Source organism: Symphalangus syndactylus, chromosome 20, assembly GCF_028878055.3.
Source record: "Symphalangus syndactylus isolate Jambi chromosome 20, NHGRI_mSymSyn1-v2.1_pri, whole genome shotgun sequence".
NCBI classification, from domain to species: Eukaryota; Metazoa; Chordata; class Mammalia; order Primates; family Hylobatidae; genus Symphalangus; species Symphalangus syndactylus.
In genome coordinates, this window is record NC_072442.2 from 17,972,818 (window position 1) to 17,985,110 (window position 12,293).

The 12,293-nt window shown below is 55.8% G+C and overlaps 1 protein-coding gene across 4 annotated transcripts in view; it reads left to right on the forward strand.

Moving 5' to 3' along the window:
* The first annotated feature begins 658 nt into the window (after positions 1-658).
* The window catches only part of TBX4 (T-box transcription factor 4), a 32,714-nt gene continuing 21,079 nt past the window's right edge, over positions 659-12,293 (forward strand). For 2 of the 4 annotated variants that reach the window (XM_063628516.1, XM_063628517.1), the window contains exons 1-2: positions 5,466-5,569; positions 5,784-5,878. In XM_063628516.1, the coding sequence (XP_063484586.1) occupies positions 5,507-5,569; positions 5,784-5,878 (158 nt within the window). In that variant the 5' untranslated portion in view covers positions 5,466-5,506. Of the gene's footprint in view, positions 816-4,730; positions 4,923-5,465; positions 5,570-5,783; positions 5,879-12,293 lie in introns of those variants that run through there. The other 2 variants (XM_063628515.1, XM_055256409.2) reach the window with 2 other exon arrangements.

Consider the following 12,293-nt stretch of genomic DNA (forward strand, 5'->3'; position numbering starts at 1 on the left):
GACAAGGAGGGCGGGTGAGCAGAGGGGACGTGCCCAGGGCCTGGAAGTGCGAGGCCGCGTGGTGGGCATGGTAGGGAAGCGGAGCGTGGGCCTGTGAGGCGCGTGTGCGCCTGCGACCTCGGGACCGGGGCTCCCAAATGAACAGCGCGCACTGCTGGGAGCGGGGCTTGGGGACCGCGGCTCTGCGGGCTGGGAGCCCGCCGCCGGGGATCCGCAGAGGCGGCTGTCTGGAAGCGGGCGCCGGCAGGGGGTGGCCAGGCCCGGTCCTGGAGCGTCCTAGGCTTCGGGCACGGCGGGGCCGGGCGAGCCCTCCTGGTTGTCGAGCCTCGGCTGAGAGCCGGGCTGCTCGCCCTTCCTTCCCACCTCTCTAATCTAAACCATGCGGGGCTCCCAGCCGCTACCCAGCTCGCGGGGCCCAAGGGCCAAGAGGAGGGCACTGGGCCGCGCGGTGGAGGAGCCGGCGGCTCGCGTGGGGCTCGGGGTTTTGGGGACCGCGACGCCGGGGAACCCTGGAGCCCCCCTCCCCGGGGGACAGCGGGCGCGGACTGATTGACAGCGGCGACGTCAGCGCGGAGGGGGGGGGCGGCCCCAGAGGGAGGGAGGGAGGAGGAGGGAGTTGAGGCCCCAAAGTGCAGCCTTGGAGATCAAGGGCCCGCTCCAGAGCCGGGATGTGTCCAGCACCGAGGGCACGGCGGGCAGCTGGACCCTGACCCAGCGGCGCGGAGTCGGAGCCCCGGCCGTCCCGCGCTCCTCGGACCCGAACCTGCAGGGGACTTCGGGCCGCTGGCGCCTCCGCATGCGGCACCGCAATTAGGGTGAGTGTCGGATCCAGCCGAGTGGGGACGAGCTGGGCGTGTGGGGCTGGGGCCACAGGGGCTCAGGGTTAGGCTGCGGGGTCGGATAGGAGGATGAGCTGGAAAGGAGCGAGTCACGCGACCCAGGGAAGAACTTCAGGGGCGGTCAAAGTTGCAGGAAGGCGGCGCGAAGTGCCTTGGGTCGGGCCGCCGCCTCGGCCCGACACCCAGTAGTTGGGGCACGAGCCCTCCTCTCTGAGTAACGCGATGAATTGGGTCTAGAGACCCAAGAGCATAGAACTATCGACAGCGCCAGCACCCTAAGAACAAGGCCGTGACAGGCGGAGCGGTGGCCTGGAAATTGGTGTTTGCAGAATATGCAAGGCCAAGGAAGAGGGCCCTGGTACTGGAGCGAAAATCCGTGTAGAAATGTGAGTGATCAGAACACTAGACTGAGAGCCTTTGATCCAACAGACTAGTCAAAATTAAAGCAAGAAACATTATATATAAATAATGATGGATGATTAAAGATTATTAGAATGTGAACAATTACCAAAGACAGGGCTAATCGGCATAACTGATACAACACGTGAACTTTCAAATAATACAATCATAGTCACTTTCAGAATCAAGTGAAAATAGTAATCACAATTTTTAAAAGGATTAAAGACAAAGTAATTCTAAATACAGGAACAATGTAAGGACCGTTGTATTAAAACCAATTGCACTAATATAACATATAGTAATAGTGTAACAAATTACCAAACTGTAGGAAACTAGGAAACGAACTGTAGGAGAAAGATGAACAATGAAAATACTATTAAGGGAAATACTATTAGTGGTAGTGAAATAATAATATAATGTATTATTGATACTATAGTGAACTATTAAAACAAATATTAACTAAAATCTTAGGAGCAATAGTAATATAAATAAAGACATATTAACAAGAATTGCTGGAGTAATATGACAATTTATGACCAATGTATTAATAGTCACAAGAACATTATAAATAATGGTTGAGTAATAAGAAGTATTGTACCAATGTGATGAAAAATAATCAGAGTATTAAGAGCTACAACAATATTACAAAGTATGACAAAATAACAAGAAGTAATGATGTGATGAAAAATAACTAGCGAGTTAAGATCCGTAACATTACAAATAATGACAAAGTAACAAGATACTGTCAGGGTGTGTTGAAGAATAATACCTGGAGTGTTATGAGCAAGTCTAACAAAACAAATTGTGGTTAGATAACAAGAAGTATTATCAGGATGTGAAGAAAATTAACATGAATTTTGAGAACAATTATATAACAAGTTATGGTAAACAAGAAGTCATTGAAACAGAGTGACTAAGTATAAGCAAAATGAAGAGCAAGCAACGGAAACGTATTAGGGATACAAAGCAAAAATAAAAAATAACAATAGATTAACGTGACCTGTTGTTCACTATGTCACCTCGATATTTATTGGTAATAGTATTTTGAATGTGCCAGGCGGCCCTGAAATGATGGAACAGTGACAGGAAAACAACAAATTTAGTAACAGTAAGCTAAAGAATAAAAGCAGGGCTTTAACCATACAGTATTAAAGATACAAAGTAATAATAATCCACGCGATAGGATATCCTCAAAGTTCCCGAACTGACCAAAATACTACTCTGATAATAAGGACAATTAAAATATTAAAAAACAGTACGAAATATTAACAGTTCCCCTAGTGCAAGAAACATATCCCCAGTAACCTAAAAGTGAAAAGAAAAATGCTGTCGTCTTTGGAAAACGAGACAGCTGAAAGCAACAGACCCCATTGCAAAGGCAGCGGAGTCTGCGGGCCGCACTCGCGGAGGAGTGGATGTAAAGGATGAGCGCGGACCGCTATGCGGTGCTGAGTGCGGGACCCCGCGGTGCCGGCGGCGGCCGAGCGCGCCCAAGTTCCAGGTCCGAGAGGACCGCAGGGACGGCCGCCCCGGGCCAGCCGGGCGTGGAAAAAAGGAAATTGCTGGGAAGGGGGCAAGCTGTCGCGAGGTCAGGATGTGGCTTCGTGGCGGAGAGAAAAGGAAGAGGCAAACCCTGAGCCCGGGAAGGAGAGCACCTCGCAGGCCTCGTCCCCAGTCCGAGCTGCGGGACCGGCGTCAGTGGACGCGGGCGGTGACCCAGCTCCTCACAGGGCAGGACTGAGCGCGTAGGACTGAGAGCGCAGGGCGCGAGCCGCAGGGCTCCGCTGCACGGCTCCGGGTGTGACGAGAGCCCAGCAGAGGACCCCATGGCCATGCGGGCCAAGCGCGAGACAGCCCCTCCTTGCGACCCTGCAGGCCGCCACATCTGGGACCAGCCGATCGCTTGGTCGCTGGAGCCGATCCCGCCGGGGCCCTAGATATAGTTGGACCCAGCGCGCTGGCCGGAGCGGGCAGCTACCCTACTGGGGGAGCGGTCCCCTGTGTGGGGACTCCTAGGTTTCCGAGGCTCGGCCCTGCGTTCGCACATGGCCCGAGGCGGGTACTGGCGCTGGCCATGTCCAGCGAGTCTCCCTGCGGGCTGTGGCCAAAGACCGGTCCGCCTGTCAGCCTTATCTTTATGGGTTTTTCCCAACCCAGACTGGCCCCGGCCCCTTTTTATCTCCTGGGTTGCACGTGGCTTGTTTACTTTGCGAGGCCCTGGGAGTCGAAGTCTAAGTCCGGGATGAGGAGGCCTCTGAACAGGATGGGCGAGAGGCCTGAGCCCGGGGATGCTCCGGGAGGGCCCGGGGAATGCGGGAAGAAGGTAGGAAGAGAAAGGCGGGGCATTCCGCCTCAAGAGGGGCCGTCAGACCTATAGAAAGCCCCTCTGGAGCGCCCAGGTCCAGCAGGATGGGGAAGAGCAGGGAGGTGGAAAGGGGAAGCGGAGCAAGCGGGGCACACCCTTAAGGGATGCGGGCAGGCTGGCCTCTCAGGCTGTGCTCTCATCCCGACGCCCCAGGACCTGCTTCGGGCAGGGAGCAGGCACCTGAGTAGGCGAGGGAATCAGCCAAGACACCGGAAAAAATGTAGCTGTGCCAGGCAGGGCTAAGCGGTTCCTGTGAATGGGCCCAGCCTACTGGCCTGGTCCTTCGCTGGGAAGGGTGTGGGTCTTTAGGCCCAAAGCAGAGCCCTGTGGCGCTAAAGTGTGCCTGAATGAGCCTGTAGGTTCGAACTCGAGCACCAGGCAGGGGAGGCTTGGGCTGAGGGCAGAGCCTGGATCAGTCACCCAGGAGAGTGTGGCTGCTCAGGCTAGTGGGATGCCGTGTGAGGGGCTGTGTTTGGGTGTGAGGATGTCTGTGCCAGGACGGGAAAAGGATGTGTGTGGACGGGGAGTGTGTTGGAGTGAAAGCCTTTGGTTCGGGAAGTCTCTACCTCAGTGCTGTCTGAGGGATTGGATGAGGGCAGATGGGTGAGCTGGGCCTGAGGTTCTGAGGCCCTCTCTGCACACAGGTGTGGAGCTGCAGGAGCCTGGGCCCTGCCCTCCAGCCTGGCTCTCCTTTCCTGCATGGCCAGGAAGTGTCCTGGCTGTCCTGGGCCCACAGAGAGGCCTGGACCCCAGTTATTGGGGAACAGCCGAGAAGACGCAGGCCTCAGGCTCCGGAGCCCAGTAGGAGGGAGGGACTCGGGGTGCAGCTGTGGCAATGCCGAGAGGGCGGTGCCTCCCCTAGACCTACTCATCACAGAACCCCACACCCAGGGGCAGGCAGACATTGAACTGCCGCAGACCCTCCCAGGTCCACAGCCTGAAGGGAGGAGGCGAGGGACCTGCCTTCCCTGAGGGCTCCCTCCTCCAGCTCAGGAGGGGGCGGGGTCCACGTGCTCCAGGGCTGCCTCCGCGCCCCGCACGAAGTCCCCGAATCGGCTGGAGAGGGCCAGGGGGCCTCTGGCAAGTGTGGACCTGGGAGAGTGACTCGTTGTGTGCTGTGCCCGCAGGAGATGCTGCAGGATAAGGGCCTGTCCGAGAGCGAGGAGGCCTTCCGGGCCCCGGGCCCAGCGCTCGGTGAGGCCAGCGCAGCCAACGCCCCCGAGCCCGCGCTGGCAGCGCCGGGCCTCAGCGGAGCCGTGCTAGGCAGCCCCCCGGGACCCGGGGCCGACGCCGCCGCCGCCGCCGCCGCCGCGGAGCAGGTAGGGCTGCGCCAGCCGTCGGGTAGAAGTCGGGCGTCGGCCTGTCTGCGGGGCCGCCTGTGTCCGTCTTTCCGTCCGATTGTCGGCAGGACTCGCTTTCAGGAGGACCTGGCTGCATTCAGGACGGTCTGCCCGTTCGTTCTCCACTGGACAGGGCTCGCTTTCTCTGCCTTCTGGGTCCTTCTCCACTTTGAGCCCTCGGGGCTACTCTGGGACAAGCAAGAGCTAGAGCTAGAGATAGAGGAGAGGGCGGTAAGAGAGGGGGAGACCCCGGGAGCATCTGAGCGAGTCTGGACCAAGTGTCCAACTCCAACAACCCGTAGAGAGCCTGGAACCGAACGGCGGGGGGTGGGCAGGAGAAGGCCACCCCGCCGGTGCGCACGGGAGCCGCTGCGGGGCTCCGAGGCCTCTGGGACGTCGCCGAGGGCTTCACAGTGATAATCGGACGATCACAGCGCACGGGATGCCGCCTGGGGATCTGTGTGCACTACCTGCAGGCGCGCGCCTCGCCGAGGGTGCGTGCGCCTCTCCCTGTCTGTGTCTGCCCCGGGAGCCTGTGGCGATGGCCCGCCACGGAAGTGTTCATGAGTGAGCAGGAGTATCGTCTAACCTGCGCTGCACTATGTGTGTCCTCTGCGGGTTCCTCCGTAGGTGCAGCTTCAAAGGAGGAAGTTTTAGCCACCGATTAATTCTTTTATATTCACGAATAGTTCAAAATCGTTCTGTGAAACGAAATCTGGAGCCGTGGGCTCCGGGCGGGCAGGGTTCCGCACAGCTCTTCGGGTCTGGTTCTTCTTTCCTCAGGCTCCGCGTGGAGCCCTGGGCCAGGCAGACACGAGTTTCTCTCCCTCCCATCCCCAGCCCATCGAGAACATCAAGGTGGGGCTGCATGAGAAGGAGCTCTGGAAGAAGTTCCACGAGGCGGGCACCGAGATGATCATCACTAAGGCTGGCAGGTCAGCGCTGGGAGACTTACTTCCGGGGATGGCGGTGGGGAGCAATGGGGGCCAGGGGGGTCCCTTAGAAATCCTCTCGGCCCTGGCCTGGTGGCCTGTGGGAGTCCTCTCTGCCTCCTCGGGCCTCAGTGCCACCTCCCTTCGCAGCTTGGGACTGGGCCGCCAAAGCCCGCAGGGGCCACCGCAGCCGCGCGGGGCTTGCGGGAAAGACCGAGGGGAGGGGGCAGCGCTATGCAAATGAATCCAAACAGGGATCGCGACGCCCAAAGTCCCAGCTCCAGCACTTTTGGCCCCCTGGGGGGCTGCTTTGCCCTCCTGTCTTTGAGGACCTGAGGAGGTTTCTCAGGAATGCATTGATTGGGGACCCAGAGATGCCTCTCAGCAGATGGGGAGACGGAAGTAGACTATGCTGTTCAGTTTTCATACATTTTCGTGAGTGACTCGAACCCCAAATTTTTCATCCCAGGGGCGCCGCTCTTCTGTTTCCATCCCCATCTCTGGCCAACGGGAAAGCACTACGTTGGGCTCCGTGTGTGTTGTTGGGGGAGCGGCTCTCGGTGGCTGCCAGAAAAGGATGATTTATAAAGTGGAAACATCTTTAAAATGCGCTGGTGTCTGTGGGAGAGAACAGGGAGGAGAGGATGAGAGGAGGAAGACTCACGGGGGCGGGGGGGGGGGTGAGTGAGAGATTCGCTGGGGCTGGTGGGGTGGGGGTGGGGGCAGGAGAGTGGAGGAGAACGGTTATCAGGTGAAGGCGGATTGCTGTAGACAGAGACGCTGGCAAGTTCAGGTTCAGGAACTCCCTCCCCACCCACTCTATCCCCTCCACATACACACACTTGATTTCGGTCCTTGAGGACAGATTAGGTGCGAAAATGTCCCTTTGCCTGGATGTGTCTCATAATTGGGATTTGAAGGAATAAGATGATGAAGCCTCAAGTGCCAGGAATTTGGAGTCAGACCATGGTGGGTGAGGGATCCAGTTCCAACTCAGCTACTTTCATCTGTGCAACCTCAGACAAGGTACTCAAGTGTCTGTGCTCCCTCCCCACTCCATCTGTAAAAGAACAGGTCTTGCCTCGTACATTGTATGTAAAGCACCGAGTTCCTGTCACATCCAAGCACACAAGAAGTGCTAGCGAATAATATTAGCAATAATTAGAGAAGTGTCTGGCATCCCACTCAGTATTTTCTTCTACTTTTTAGAGAACTCAGCTCTGCTGAACCACTTAGTGAACGATAGACTATTCAAAGGAAACAAAAAGCCGGCTGGTTTGCTGTGTGCAGTGTGTGGGGTGCTGTGGTCCTTCCTGTCTCTGCTCACTGGCAGGCCTCATAAAGTTTCCTTTATTTTGTTGAGGGTGGAGGTCTGGGCACTTGGCCACCCTCAGGTCTTAGCCAGGGAGGTGGCATCACCACTCAGGGCCTCTATCAGGAGAGAAAGTAGGTTTATTTTAGGGCTTGAGCTTGCTGTATTTTGGGGATGGAGATAGGGAAGGAAAACGCATGAAGGGGCTGGCAGAGGGTGCCACATGGAGCAGGCACTGAGGACAGTGGAAGCCAGGTGTCACAGGCCCTGCCTCTTTCTGGCTGAGTGCACTTGGGCAAGTCACAGTCTCCTTGTAGCTCAGCGGTGTCAGGGAAATAGTGACCGTAGACCTATCTGCTGTCCCTTCCTTTTCTATCACTGTGAAACGCAAACCAGGGAATCACGTGGATGATGGTTGGTAAATGGATAATCCACTTGATCGAGTGCGAAGGGGAATGAGGCTATTTCTTGTGCCTGCTGGTGTGGAAAGAAGGTAAGAAAGAGAAAGTTTCAGAACTTCCATTTTTAGGCAGCAGAAATAACCTTGTCTCTTGAAAATAACTGGCCAGTATGTTCTCTGGGCATGTCTGGCCTCTGGCATTTTAAACAAAAGTCATTTTTGTTTGTTTGTTTTCCTCAGTGGTGTTTCCTGCATCTGCACGGGTCCTCCTCCTCCCTCTCCCAACACATACACTTATACACACACTTCCATAGGTGGCCAGCTTCAGGCAGATGTTTGTGCTTGATCCTAGTTGAGGCTTAGAGATGGACCGTAGGGAATTATGATAATATTTTTTAAATGGCTGTGATGATGTTGGCCAATTATGGATCCATCACAGCCTTTCACTTCTCTGGCAGAAAGTTATCCTTGCACCGGGTCTGGTTCTTAAGAAAATCACTAGTCTCATGCCTCCAACCCCTCACCCCTCACAGACCCCATTTCCTCCTTCATAGCTGCCCGCCTCCTTCAGCAACCACTGTATTGCTCTGATCTACTTTACTCAGGCTGTGGTTCTTCAACATCCTGTCCAGCGCCTCTCCCTGCTCCCCAAATACTGTGTGCCTCTACTGGAACCCTTCTTGGTACACTTCCATTTGTCAGTCTGGGCCTTGCTGCCAAACCTGGAATCATAGCTTCCTAGATGGCTAGAGCTGGAGGAGAACCAAGAGAACATAAACCAAACCCCAGAGAAGGGAAGTTAGGTAGTTACCAGGTCCACACAGGAAAACAGATGAGACACCCCACCCCCAGAACACGACCCTTACTTTGATAAGTTCCCTTGATTGCTTTCTGATGGGGTCCTATTCAGTGTGGATTGTGGCTCTGCCCTAGAGACCTTGGCTGATTAGGGACACTAACTGCCATCTGGCTGGGCAGGAGCAGGCCCTGGAGAAGGCGAGCCAGAATGTTCTCAAGCCAGGTTGAGTTCTCGGATCACAAGTTTCCTTCTTACCTTAGCCCTTTGTGTCCTTGAGAGTCTTGAAGGTCAACAGAGAGAAGAATCCCTTTTACTGGATAGTGACTGTGAACTGCCAAACAATTTGGCCCGGTGGATAAAATGCCAACCACAGTGGGAGCCACCAGTTTCTGAATACCCAGCAACCTCCATGTCAGGTGTGAAATGGGGGCCACAGCCCTCCACAGCCCATCTCAGTCTCTTGGGTCTCTGTGTCCAGAGGGTTCGTGCTGATAGCTGCAGACAGCAGATCCCTCTCTTGGCCTCCCCACATCCCTGCCAAGCTTGATACATGTGAGAAACTGCATTTTCTCCCAAACATAGATAAAAGTGAGCTCCACAAAAAAATTTAAATATAAACCTCCCCAAAATGAAAATTGCCTAACTGTCTCACTGCCCTACTCCTAGGTCATGGTTTTGCCACCAGATAAATCTCCACTATCAGCCTTCATAGCCTGTTGAGTTCAATGTTGCTTGTGTTAGTGACAGTGAATTTGCGTTTGAAAAATGAACTACTGATGAGAACTCCTGTTGAACCTGTATTGTTTGTTATTCTGAGGCAAGGATTTGGCCCGGCTTAATCCAGGGCTTCAAAGCCAATTGCCCTCACTCTGTATACAGAGCGTCAGAGCCCAGTGGCGTGGATGATAAGAGAAGTAAGGGTTGAAGACACTGGGAAAGTGGGTTGGGGAGAGAGTGCTTTGATCTCTTTTTAAAGTATTTTCTGAAAGCAAAAGTCTATCAGAAGGAAGTGCCTTTAAAAAAATCTAAGAGAAGCAACTGATCTTCCAAAACAACATCCATTCCACACACTCTCACCCCTGCCCCTCCCTCAGGGAAAAGATTTCTTAAATATGCTTTGGGTGAATTAGAAAACCGTGTGTGTATGCCTCTGTGTATGTGTGTGAAACGTGGAAATCGATTTATTAGCTACAAAATCGGAACTCACTTGGCTACAAAAGGCTTGGTCTCAGTGTAGGTGGCACCAGCAGCCCCACTCCTAACCCCAGCCTTGGATGCTGGGTCCTGGCCTCTTCTCCGTACACCCAGGATTCCTCCTGAAAAGCCCCCACCGACATCAGGGTTGGAGAAACAAAGGGTTTTCAGGGGACCCCTGCCATTTTACTGCCGTAGGGTTCTTTTCAGACTCCGAGCTCCAAGGCGCCTGTGTGTGTGTACACACATATATAATTTTTAACCTAAATGTATTGAAGTGGAACATTCCTACAGAAGAGTCTACACGTCTTAAGGGTGCAGCTTTACAGACTTGCACAAAATAAACACACTCGTGTAACCTTCATCCAGATAAAGAAATAGATCATCACCACCACCGCCCCAGAATCCTTCTTGTGTGCCTACCCAGTCAGAGCCATCCCCACCTTTGAAACCGCTCTCTAGACTTCTGACCCCTTCTGGCTGGTGTTCCCCTACATTAAGGGAGGGTCCCCAGGGACCTCCGAGAAAGTCGGGGCTGCAGTGGGGTTGGGGCTTGGAGGACCCTCCAGGTGGAGAGAATCTAGCGGTATCCCCTAGTCTCTGTCCCTTTCCCCAGGAAAGGGGCTGACAGTAAGCGCCTTGAATTTGGCCACCGCTTTGGCCAGGGAGCTCCCGCGGCTCTCGGAGCGCAGCTAGAACTTGCGTGTTCCCTCAGCAGTGAGTTCGCAGTTACGGGTTTGTTGCCAGAATAAAAAAAGCCCCAAACCCTTGCCCCGCGCCCCGCTCCCCGCGCGCTTCCAACACCGAGAAACGTCCGAGGAAGCTTATCTTAGCAGTTCATTCTAAAGCCATTTCCGAGTATGAATAGATAAAGACTCCAGCCCCGCACCCTTTCAGAGCCTGTTTCATGATCAGAGGAGAAGCCCCGGGCTTTCATCTGCTCCCGGGCCGGCGAGCAGGCGGCTTGTTTATTCCCCTGGCGGAGCCGTTTCCGCGTGTGCCGGGGGGAGCCCCCATCTGTCTGGGGGCGCGGGAGCCCGACGGGTCGCGGGGAACTGGAGTAGCATGGAGGGGGCGCTTGGGGCGCGGAGAGAAGGTGCGGGGCACGTGGAAAGCGTGCCGAGGGGCTGGGAAGAGGGAGGGACAGGAGGACGGGGTGGGAGCAAGGAGAGGGTAGGGAGCGTAGGGAGAGGGTGCAGGGAGGGGAGCGGGGGAGCGCGCAAGGAGGGGGCTCGCTGGGGCGGACCCAGAGGTAGAGCGCAGAGTGCCTGGGACAGGCGGGCTTCACCGCCAGCGCTGGTGGCAGGGCCTGCGTGGACACAGGCGGCACCCGCAGTGTCTTCCTTCTTGGTCACCTCCCCCACCCCAACACACAAACAGGGAGGCGTTGCTTTCCACCGTAGGGTGTTGGTTTTCAGGTACATTCTATGTCATAAATCACAGAAACAATTTACATCTCACTCCATCATTTCAAACCTTTCATTAGAGAGGCAAAGCTCATAGGAGTCACAGCTCCCAAACCCAGCCTGGTCTCTGTCGCCTGAGGCATGCCACGCTGGGGAACACCCCCAAGTCAGGCGTCTAGGCACCAACTTTAGTCCCTTCAAGAACCCAAGGGCAGATGCCCAAGGGGCCTTGAATTCTCCCCTCTACCTGGGCAGGAAGCCAATGGAGGGGACAGAGGGGACCTCACTTTCACAGGCAGCCCTTCCCCAACCCTGGGTGGACCCTTCCTCCTTCTGGAGCCACCTAGGCAGGGAAACCACAGTGCTTAGGGCCCCCCACCCCACCCCAGAGTGGGTTCTGCATGGCTCAGAAGCAGTCCCCCAACTGGACCCTGCCAAGACCTAGACATCTGTTGCATTGAAGGCAATGGAAATCCCTGAGGCAGTTCAGGCCCCAGTAGAGGGCTTTTGAACTCCCCATTCAGACCAGACATCCTACTTCCCTGTCCCTCCGCTTCTGAGTGCTGCTGCCTTAGGTAGAGGGGAATTGGTGGGCAGGGGAAGCGAGGCTGGGAGGTACTCCCCTTCCCTGTGCCGATGCCCACATCTCCTTATCAGTCAGGAATCTGGCCTATGATCAGCTTCCAGGAGGGGCCAGGTCCCAAGACACCAGCTGGGGCTGCAGAGAACGGGCTCCTCAAAGGCCTTCCAGAAAGCACTTAGTCAGTGTCAGCCTGGCCTCCTGGGCTGTGGAAACAAAGCCCAGCAGGGAGAAGGAGAGGGGAAGGCCAGGGCCCCTTAGCCTCCTCTCAGCCTAGGCTATGACGCGTGCCAAAGTGGCAGTGAGCCCTTCGCTCCTGGCCCCCTGTGTGGACACTGGCCCTGGAGGGAAGCCATGGCTGCCCTCTGCTGTTGCCACCTGGAATGATGACAGGAAACAAGCTGAGTGCAGGCCCCCGGTGCCAGGCCAGCCCAAGTATGGCCAGGACTGCCCCATTTTGTGGCTGTTTCTGTGGCAATTACAAAATGGTGGCCTGGAGGGGGCAGGATTCTTGGCCTTACCCCAGGGAAGGGGGAGGCGAGGCAGCTGCTGCCCTTCCTGCTTCAGCTGTTGGCCCACGAGGAGAGAGGCAGGGCCGGGAAAGGGTGGTACAAGCTCCAGCTGCGTCCCCAGGCCCCATAGGAGGGCTGGTAAGCAGGAGGCAGGGTTGGGTTCCTGAGCCCCTCACTTCCCCCATTCCTGGAGAGGGGGCCGGGTGGACATTTGA